The sequence below is a fragment of the Gouania willdenowi genome, chromosome 1, assembly GCF_900634775.1.
Source record: "Gouania willdenowi chromosome 1, fGouWil2.1, whole genome shotgun sequence".
In the NCBI taxonomy this organism is placed as follows: Eukaryota; Metazoa; Chordata; class Actinopteri; order Blenniiformes; family Gobiesocidae; genus Gouania; species Gouania willdenowi.
The window spans coordinates 44,849,769-44,860,761 of NC_041044.1; the positions used below are offsets into that span (position 1 = coordinate 44,849,769).

Below are 10,993 nucleotides of genomic sequence, written 5' to 3' on the forward strand. Positions count from 1 at the left end.
ATCCATTAATGGTGGCAATCCCTGCGGAGTCATGCTGAGTCATGCTAAGTCAGTGATGAGTCAAGCAATAGAAGCAAGGCATCTGAGCCATGTAGTCATCATTTAATAATATGAGGTATGTTCTGCTGAGTCATGCTAAAATATGCAAAGTCACTGCTGAGTCATGCAGCAAAAACTAAGTTGAAGTCAAGCAGGTATGCATAAAAAATAACAATATTACCAAAATTGATTTTTCTACTGTGTCATAATTAGTCAGTGTTGACCCATTAAATTTCTATTGCTGAAAAAAATGCTTTTTTGTCTTTTTCTTGATGTAAATATATATGGATTGAAATTGACCTGTAACACCATAGATGACACTATAGTTTTTAATATTAAAATAAATTGATTGAAGAGATGTGTTCTATACCCCTCATTAATAGTCAGGTGACACAACATCCTTTTATTTATTAATATGATTCTCTTGAAGTTAATTTTATCTAACAAGGAAACAAAGAGACGAGAAACAATTTGGATGAAAACTTCTTGTTTTTAGTGTATTTTATAGCTGAGTTAATACATGGGTCAAAACCGACCCGTTAACATCAGAGATGATAACAGAAAGCTAACACAAGAGGAAGGTTAAATGAGGGGTTTTGCTGAGTCATGTTAAAGGTGAGGCATCCAAAAAGGCAAATAATGGCAGCAAAGGTTTTGTTGTTATTTTGTATTTTTGTCGTGTGTGTGTTTATATTGTTTTTTGTGTATTCCTCTAATATTTCTGTTTGTCTTTTATTTTGTGTGTTTTTATTGTTGTTTTGTGCACTTTTCTACTAGTTTGTGTTTTGTTGTCATTTTATACATTTGTTTGTGTAATTTTGTGTGTGTGTGTGTGTGTGTGTGTGTGTGTACCATCTCCTCTCTGCTGTTGATGACCACCAGGTCGGCTCCTTTGTTCTGACAGTACGATCGGGCGCTGCTCCAGCCCTTCTTTCCCGCAGACGGGTAGTAACAGCTGTTCTCAAACTTACGCCATCCTGACGAGCATCGTTTGGCCGACGCTGCAGAAAAGAAAGAAGTTCAGACATTGATGGAATTCTAAAATTCAAACCGTTCAAAAACACAAAACAACCACAGAAACACAATACGATAACAGAAATACATTGAAGTGAAAATATATACAGTATATAAAAAAGTTTAATGTATTACCAATAAACATAATATTAGCACCTTTTTATTTTTTTTTAAAATTCACATTAAAAGGACTTTTTAGAATGATTTTATACCTTGGATCATAAACTACATACGGCGACAGTGGCTCAGGTGGTAGTGGGTCGTCTTCTGATCGAGAGGTTGGGGGTTCGATCCCAGTACCTGACTATGTGTCAAAGTGTCCTTGGGCAAGACACTGAACCCTAAGTTGCTCCCAGTGGTCGACTAGTGCCTTGCATGTCAGTCCTGTCCCACTGGTGTGTGAATGATTGGGTGAATGAGCTGATATGTAAAGCGCTTTGAGACTGTTTCAGTGGTGATAAAGCTCTATATAAATCAAGTCTATTTACTATTTACATAAACTATGGAGATATGATGATACATGCTGGCTGATGGTCATGGCCTGTGGCTTTAAATAACTGGTGAATTGTGGGAGGTAGAGGCGTAACAGGAAGTGTAGTTTTTCAGCAGCCGTGTGTAACCCTCCCTCGATAATAAAGGTCGTATGTTACTAGAAGATTAAATATCACCTTTCTCGCCAACTTCCTGCTTCTTATGAGCCTTACCTGCACCCACTTAGCGTCACAATTAGCCTAACGAACAGAGCTGTTGTTAGCGGCAGAAACGAGCCATGGCTGAGTAGTTAGGAGTTGGGAGCGCACAGATATGGTCAGAAACTGTGATGAAAGTTGTGTGTTCATTGATTGGACCTGAACCAACAGGTGAGTTCTCCTGACAGAGTTCATTATTTAAACACAAGGAAATAAGAGGGAACAATGTGGTGGGGGTGTGGTTAGTGCAGAAACGTAGTAGTGCTCTGAACAAGTATGTTTACAAGCTGAATTCAACCACTTTATGTGAAGGAATTCTGTCCGACTTTGGCTTGGTGCCCATTAGCTTAGCTCGTTAGCTTAGCCCACAGACCCCTCTCATACCGCCCAATGTGGTGTGAACGTAAACGTTTTCAGTGTGTATCCCGTACCAATACGTCTGGATAACTTTGACTTAGTGCGTTATGTTCAGCTCAGAGACGCTAAACAAATGTTTCTGTTGTTATAGCAACCATTAGCTTTACACTGTAGACCAACGGGACACTGTTGCCTAGCAACAGCTAACAGGAATCAACCAACGTGTGTCATATCCTGATTAAGATGGCAGTTCTCCATAGATTATGATCCAAGGTATTAGATCGTTCTAAAAAGTCCTGTGTTTTTTTTAATGAAAAGTTTCACATATTTTGTTAATTGGTAATTGATTAAAATATTTTTTTGTTATATACATTTACATTAAAGGTACACTCAAAACCAGTGTTTCGTGATGGCACTACAATGGGTCCCACCCCAGGCTGTGATGACCATAAACTATAAAAACGATAGAAATAATTCTATTCAGGAGTCACTAAATCACTTTTTTTCAACTTTGGGGTCGGGACCCCATGTGAGGTCGCCTGGAGTTTAAATAGGGCTGTCTGAAATTTCTGAAAAATTTAAATAGATTTTTTTTTAAATATTATTCTTTCTTTTGAAATAAAACAACACACAATCTTCAACAACTGTATTTCTATACTTTCACTTTGTGAAATATAAATACTAGTTCAACAAATAGAATCTGAGCTCAAATTTGATCAAAAACTTTAAAAAAAATTAATTGGGGTCGCCAAAAATTCTTGATATCAAAATGTTTCTTTGCACTTATTTACAAAATGAGATTCTTTAAAATGTGTGTTATTTATTCCATCATTATGATCTATAGATGTTTTTAAATAATTTTCTAAGCAAAATGTTGTAGTCGGACAAAAGAGGAACTTGGATTCAGAAATAAGAGAAAGGGGACTAGAGCCTAAAACGTTTGAGAACCAATGATCTAAACAATGTAAAAACACCAAACAGAGACATTCCCGCGGGGGTAAACCGTCCTCGTCTGGCCGACCTCGGACCGTAGCATTGAGCTTGTCGAGCGCGTCCTGCAGCTGGTCTCTTTGCGCAGTCCGGTTGTCGTTGCTTTCCCTGAGACGGTCGAGTTCCACGGTGGCGTTTTTCAGGCTGACCTCCAGCCCGTTCTTCTCTGTCACCAGCGCACCGTAGGACGCCCTCAGCTCCTCCTCGGCCTTTCTGATCAGGCTGCACGTGGCCTCCAGCGCCACCTGCTGCTCCGTCAGGTTGCGGTGGCGGTCGGCGAGCTGGTCGCGCTCGCTGGCCGACAGGTTGTGGCGGGCCTGCAGGTTCTCAACGTTCTGGACCAGGTCGTTGTAAAGGAGCTGCAGCTGCTCCCGCGCTCGGCTCACATTGTTGAACTTGTTCTGGAGGTTGTCGCGCTCTCGTCTCACCGAGATGTAGTCGGCGTGGACCTGGAGCCGGCGCTGGACCAGTGAGTCATACTGGTTCTGTAGGAGGTGCTTGGCCGTGCTCAAGGCATTGCTGTTGGACTCCACCTCATCTTTGAGCTTCTTCATCTCCTCCAGCTCCTTGTCCAGCGCCGCCTTGCTGCTCTCCAGCTGGGCAGCGTTCTGCTTCAGGTTTCTGGTCTCCTCCTGCAGCAGGTTGTTGTTTGTCTCCATCTGGACCTTCAACGTCGACATGTACTCGTATTTCTTCTGGAAGTTATTCCGGTCGTTCTCCACACGCTTCTTCTCATCCTGCGCCGCCTTCAGGCTACGCTGCACTGCTGCTTTCTCATCATTTGCCACTTTTAAGGTGTTCTCGTGCTGTCGGCTCAGGTTCTGCCCTGTGGGAGGGGACACGTTTAATCAATCAGCCAATCACAGACGTCGCCAGCAGGGGGCGTGACTAACACAGCCACTCACTGTGGACGCTCTGACCAATGACGGCGGCCAGCAGGAGCACGCTCAGCAGGCCCAGGAGCAGCGCCGCCGCCTTACACGGGTTGTTCCTCAGAGCGTGAACTGGACGAGGAAAACAGGAAGTTATCAAGGAGGAAGCTGTGGTTTCCTTTACAGTCGTTACACAACAAGTGTCGCACAACACGCAACACACACACAATACACACCGGAAGGAAACATTCCCTAAGCCTGGATCTTAAAAGCTCATTGATTACCTCCTATAAAAAATTTAATTTTATCATTTCTAATGCAGTCACATCTGTAACTAATGTGACATACATATAACATCTGCTTTATTATAGATATGAAGTTAATTCACTGATTATTATTAGACAACACTGCATTTACAGAGAAAATACAGAGATGAGAGAACTCTGTTAGCTGGAACGCTTTGCTAACCGCTAAAAAGTTAAATACGTTAAGCAACATTTTGGCTAAAGAAGCTTACTGTTGCTTTAAGAGTAACCATGGCAACAGCCTCACAATGCTACACCTGTCAAAGCTACCAACCTGAAGCTCACACCTAAAGCTAACATCTGAATCTAACACCTAAAGCTGACATCTGAAGCTAACACCTGAAGCTAACACCTAAAGCTGACATCTGAAGCTAACACCTGAAGCTAACACCTGAGGCTAAAACTTGAAGCTAACACCTGAAGGTAACTCCTCAAGCTAACACCTGAGGCTAAAACTTGAAGCTAACACCTGAAGCTAATTCCTGAGACTAACACCTGAGGCTAATACCTGAAGCTAACACCTGAGGCTAACACATGAAGCTAGCACCTGAGGCTAACACCCAAAGCTAACACCTCAAGCTAACACCTGAGGCTCACACCTGAAGCTAACACCTGAGGCTAACACCCGAAGCTAACACCCGAAGCTAACACCTGAAGCTAACACCTGAAGCTAACTCCTGAGGCTAACACCTGAAGCTAACACCTGAAGCTAACACCTGAAGCTAACACCTGAAGCTTACTCCTGAAGCTAACACCTGAGGCTAAAACTTGAAGCTAAAACTTAAAGCTAACACCGGAAGCTAACACCTGAGGCTAACACCTGAAGCTAACACCTGAGGCTAACATCTGAGGCTAACACATGAAGCTAACACATGAAGCTTCAAACAGAGCTCCATTGTCATTTTTTTCTGAAGTTCTGAGCACATTATGCTAATCCTTAAATCCCTTCATGTACAAAATTATTTAGTTTTATAACTGGGAGCAAACAATGAGCTACCGCTACATATGCTATGCTACCTATGCTACGCTACACTCTAAAACCCTCCAGTGTGATTGAAGACGCAAAAACAATCTAGAAATACCAGGAACAAGAGTTCAATAAGCACAACTTTTTAGTGGGAAATGGTTTCTGTATGTGGAGAACATTCAATCAGAAATCAGGCTTAAAAAACAGAAAAAAATACTTTTAAAAAACACAAGAATAATGCGTAGAATCTGCTGAGTTTACTGAACAATACTTGAATTTAGATAAAAATGATAGAAAGACACGATAATTAAAAAAATCATCATCTGAGAGTGAGCAACAGAAGTGTGTGTGTGTGTGTGTGTGTGTGTGTGTGTGTGTGTGTGTGTGTGTGTGTGTGTGTGTGTGTGTGTGTGTGTGTGTGTGTGTACCTGAGAGTCTGAGTTTGTTTGCATCTCCAAACATTTGTTTGTAAGCGATCTTACTGTTGTCGAAGCTCATGTTTGTTCCTGTGGAGGCGCGATACTCTACCGACATGTTTACACACCTGCACAAACAAACAAACAAACAAACAAACAAACAGTGAGACGTTAATGTGTTTTCGTCCCTTAATAATAAATATTTCATCCACAGATGCAAACACGCCTGCATCACTCCATCAATAAACAGATAATAACAACAACAACAACAACAACAACAACAACAACAACAACAATAATAATAATAATAATAATAATAATAATAAACACTAAAATTCAGACAAGCCTTCACTGTTTTAGTCACATGCTTGTCTTTATTTTAAAGACAAGCATGTGAACCTGTCAGTTAGTGTTACAGATGAAAATAAAACCCAAAAGCTATATTTTTACTTTTTTTTTCTATTCTTGCTGCTTTTTATCATTACATTTTTCAAAACAATTTTTACACAAAATTAAAAAGAGCATTTCAAAATAAAGTCCCATACTCACGCGTTGAAACAACGAAAAAAGAAGTGAGAGAAAGAAATTGTGTTTGTAAATGACTGACAGTCAGTCCTTCCTCACACTGTGGGCGATTGAAGGGAGGAGAGAGAGAGAGAGAGAGAGAGAGAGAGAGAGAGAGAGAGAGAGAGAGAGCGTTTGGAATCACATGACAGCTGCCCATATTATATTTATTTAATTTGGTTAATTTTGAACTTTCTTTTTTTTATTTATTTTGCTTTTTTCCTTTTCTTGCATTTGTTTTTTTCAATTTTTGTTTTTTCCTGACACAATTGTAGCTTTATTATATTAATTTAGTCTAATTTATGTGTCAACATTTTGCTACTTTTGTCATTTATTTTTTTAGATCTTATTTTTTTCTGCAGACATTTTATTTGGTTTCATATTTTCTAGTTTCCAAGTTTTATTTTATTTGACGATGACATTCATTGTTCTTTCACAGGCTTTGTGACAGAAAAAAAAGGGTTAAAAACATTTTTAAAAACACAGGAAACTCTGTGTTAGATGAAGATGTGAAACATTGCGAAGGAGGCGGAGCTACAAATTCATGCTGACACAAACTTTCCAGCACTCGCATGAAAAATCAGAAGGAAGAGATTTCACAAACACAAAGTGCTGAGCGAGCACTTTGTCATCCTCAGTGAATGTGAAAAATGTGTCTGAGTCAGACAAAAAATACATTTCATGTGTTCAGAGAGATGATCTATCTATCTATCTATCTATACATCTATCTATCTATCTATCTATCTATCTATCTATCTATCTATCTATCTATCTATCTATCTATATATCTATCTATCTATCATCTATACATCTATCTATCTATCTATATATCTATCTATCTATCATCTATATATCTATCTATCTATCATCTATATATCTATCTATCTATCATCTATATATCTATCTATCTATCATCTATATATCTATCTATCTATCATCTATATATCTATCTATCTATCATCTATATATCTATCTATCTATCATCTATCTATCTATCTATCTATCATCTATCTATCTATCATCTATCTATCATCTATCTATCTATCTATCATCTATCTATCTATCATCTATATATCTATCTATCTGTGTATATCAGGAATGGTAGATGAGTGAGGAGGGTGCTGACTCAGCATTGTGAGATGGTGATAAAGTCTGTGATTGTCGATGAGTAAAGTGACAGAAAATGAGTAACAGGCGACAAGACAAGAGTAAAAAAAAGTGACTAAAATGGGCCAAAAGCAAGTGAAGAGCGGCAAAAATTGGCAAAAAAGAGGAAACGGGTGATTAATGATGGTAAAAGTTAGCTTTAATAAGCCTTTTCACACATTCACTCTTGTTCAGTTCTTTCACATCAGGTCAAAGGTCAGAGGGATAAACTCTATGGCTGACGATGTAGGAAGTGAGTCTGACAGAGATTTACATTATTTTACCTGTTGAAGCGTTGATTCCTTGAAAGATTTTTTGCATAAACATAGTATCGGTGTCCTAGGCAGAAAGACAGAGTTAGCTGCTAAAGCTAATGCTGCTAAAGCTAATGCTGCTAAAGCTAATGCTGCTAAAGCTTTTCAAACTGTTTCAGCTGATGGCGTTACTCCAGTTCACTTATCGACCTGTCCATCCTGTGCACTTCCTTCAAATTTGTACATTTAATTAAAATAATCATGGACTTGGTTAGTAAATGGTAAACCTCATAAATGTACCTTTTCAAAGCACTTTTTAAAAACTCTAAGTACCTATGTTATAAATCTAGATTAGATTAATCTACGTTAGCTAGCTTTAACTAACCAAACATTCCCTGTCAGACAGGAGCTGTACTACGACTGTTGATCACCTATGATCACTACACGCTTATTGATTACAGACTCGCTACGTGCGCGTGCACATGAAAGGGGTGGAGCTTGCATCATCTGACCAATCAATGAAGAGAACTGTCAGACTGAGCGTCTTTACAATGAATGGAGGAACAGTTTATGATCTTAAATGAATATAATAAATATAAATATATGATGACAGTGAAGAGCAACAGTGTTAGTGCAGCGCACAGCAGGAGGCGGAGCTTTTATACTCTCTTAGATGTGATCCATTTCATAACTTGGTACTGACCAGGTTGATGAAGTTTAAAATGATGAATAATTAAAAAAAAAAAAAAAAAAGATGAATAATTAAAATCCATAATTCAGACCAAAAACAACCCTGTTGTTACAGAAAAGACAGGAATGAGAGAACTCAGACAGGAAGCTGCTGATACTGTTAATGTGTAAAAGTGTAAATGTGTATTTATGATATTAATTCATTGGAGGATAAACGGACAGCGCTCTGCAGTTAAACTTTATTACAGCACACACATACGTTTAAATTCAGTGAATTGCTTTGATACCGTTTCTCACATCAGCGGAAAGTCTCCTTGTATATGTAATATATGTAACGTACGCTGGAGACCATGGAAGTCAAGGCTTGTTGTTCAGAGACTAAAGTCCCATCATTGGGAGAGGAGTGTGGAAACAGAGGAGGTCTGTCGCTTTGATAGGGTCCTACCCGCTTTGGTTCTGTTTCTAACATCAGTTTTACTAAAGTGCTCGGATACGTGCATCATTCCCGGGTAGAGTCCGTTTCTCCCCCGCTGGAGACCCAGGTAGTCTGTGTTTTCATTCACCAGGGGTCACCTGTGTGGAAGCGAGGGGACTGCCCTCACTTCCACACAGTGTTTTCACCGATGTCACTGGATGTGCGGCCATGTTGGAGATAAGCGGATGTTGACACTACATGTTGGAGGCTCACAGAAGTGTACTCTGTGATGCATAAATCACAGAAAAGCTCCTCAAAATGTGTTACAGATGCAAAGGCATACAGGAAGGACTTAGTCCGCAGGAAAGGGCATCATATTTGGAAAAGATACGGTTTATTGGTGGTGCAGATCCATACGAGACGGCTTCCTCGTCTTGGATCAATGACGACCCGGAGAATCTTCCATCTATTATGTATCCTGTTATGGTCAACTACCTGGATTTCACCAAGTCCATACACAGCGGAACACCTTAAATCTTATAAAAGTTTGGAGGTCGGCTGTATATCAGCAGATAACTCAGTCAGTTCTAATCATTTGTCAGTGAACCTGCAGCGTAGTAACTCTAAAATAGTAGACAACTGCCAGGCAATCTTAGATTTAGGCAAATCAAACAGTTATAGTCCGTTTTGTCTGTCACTGCACAGCCATGAGAAGTTCTGCTCAAAGTCGACCTAAATCCACTTTTGGAGTGAGTTTTTTAAATGAGCCAATCAAAGCACTCGTAAATCAAAGCACTCGTAAATCAAAGCACTAAGTAATCACATCAGCAGTGACTTCATATATAAAAACTCGTTGTTTGAATGTGAAACACAAAAGTGTGACTGTAAACACGTTTTTTTTTTTTAATCAAATGCAGAATTCAAAGATGAATCATATCTTATTGAGCAGAACGATGCTGCCCCCTGCTGGTAGAGGACAGAAAACACTACTTATCTATACTTAAAACCTTGTGTGACGTAATGAACCTCTAATCTACACAAAATACACAACACTAAATCAGAGACCCACAACTTTAATCACAGGGGGCGGGGCCACAAACATGTGACTGTATCTGATCTGAGGGTCACATGATCAACACATCAGTATTAAAATAACCATCAATCAGAGCATTAACACAGGAAATAAAGTTTGTGAGTAATTGTGTTGTTTTATTTTGTGTATATTTCTGTATCATGGATGTTTCTTGGAGTCATTTCATGTTTTGTTTTTGGAGATTTTGTGTGTATTTTTGTAATAGTTTGGTTTTTTCTTTTTTTAAAAAATAGATTTTGTGCATTTTGTTGTTTGTTTGTATATGATGGATGTTTTTTAAAATAATTACATGTACTTTTTTTTCGTCATTTTGTGTTTTCGGAGATTTTTTGTGGATATTTCTGTTCTTTTGTGTATACTTCTGTATGTGTGTGCTTTCTGGAGTATCTACAGAAAGGGGAGGGGTATCTGCTAGCGGCAGCACTGTTTTACAGGCTGTACAGTAGAGACATATGGGGGACAAATAAAATCACAATTACAAATGACTAAATGTAAAAATGCAGTTACAGATATACAGTGGATATAAATTTTACACACCTCTGTTCAAATGCCAGGTTTTTGTGAAGTAAAAAGGACACCAAGATTTCACAACTTTTTCTACCTTTAATGTGACCTATTACCTGTACAATGCAATTAAAAACAAAGTGAAACCTTTAAAATAAAAAACTTAAGATAACCTGGTTACATAAACACACCCTTAAACTAATACTTTGTTGCAGCATCTTTGGTTTTTATTCCAACACTCAGTGTTTGTGGGTCAGAGTCTCTCAGTGTGGAACATCTTGATGAGGTCATATTTACCCACTCTTCTTTACTAAACTGATCTAAATGTGACAGATAGTGAGGACATCTCCTGTGTACAGCCCTCTTCAGATCACCACACAGATGTTCAATGGGATTCAGGTCTGGACTCTGGTTGGTCCACTCCAGAACCTCCATCTGATTGTGGTGAAGCCATTGTTTAGTTGATGCTGTGCTTAGGGTCATTGTGGTGATGAAAGATAAAGTTCTTCATCTTCAGATTTCTAACAGAAGTCTGACGGTTTTGTACCAACACTGTCTGGTATTTAGAACTGTTCATAATTCCCTCCACCCTGACTAAGGCCCCAGTTCCAGCTGAAGAAACACAGCCCAAAAGCATGATGCTGCCACCACCATGCTTCACTGTAGGTATGGTGTTCT

General features: G+C 39.2%; 1 protein-coding gene across 1 annotated transcript in view; it reads right to left on the reverse strand.

Moving 5' to 3' along the window:
• LOC114464437 (low affinity immunoglobulin epsilon Fc receptor-like) overlaps positions 1 to 6,290 on the reverse strand; it is a 6,974-nt gene extending 684 nt beyond the window's left edge. The window contains exons 1-5 of the mRNA XM_028448630.1: positions 6,199 to 6,290; positions 5,662 to 5,777; positions 3,995 to 4,093; positions 3,121 to 3,915; positions 892 to 1,040 (exon numbers count right to left, since the gene is read on the reverse strand). Of these exons, the coding sequence (XP_028304431.1) occupies positions 892 to 1,040; positions 3,121 to 3,915; positions 3,995 to 4,093; positions 5,662 to 5,767 (1,149 nt within the window). The 5' untranslated portion in view covers positions 5,768 to 5,777; positions 6,199 to 6,290. The remainder of the gene's footprint in view (positions 1 to 891; positions 1,041 to 3,120; positions 3,916 to 3,994; positions 4,094 to 5,661; positions 5,778 to 6,198) is intronic.
• Between the last annotated feature and the right edge of the window lie 4,703 nt (positions 6,291 to 10,993).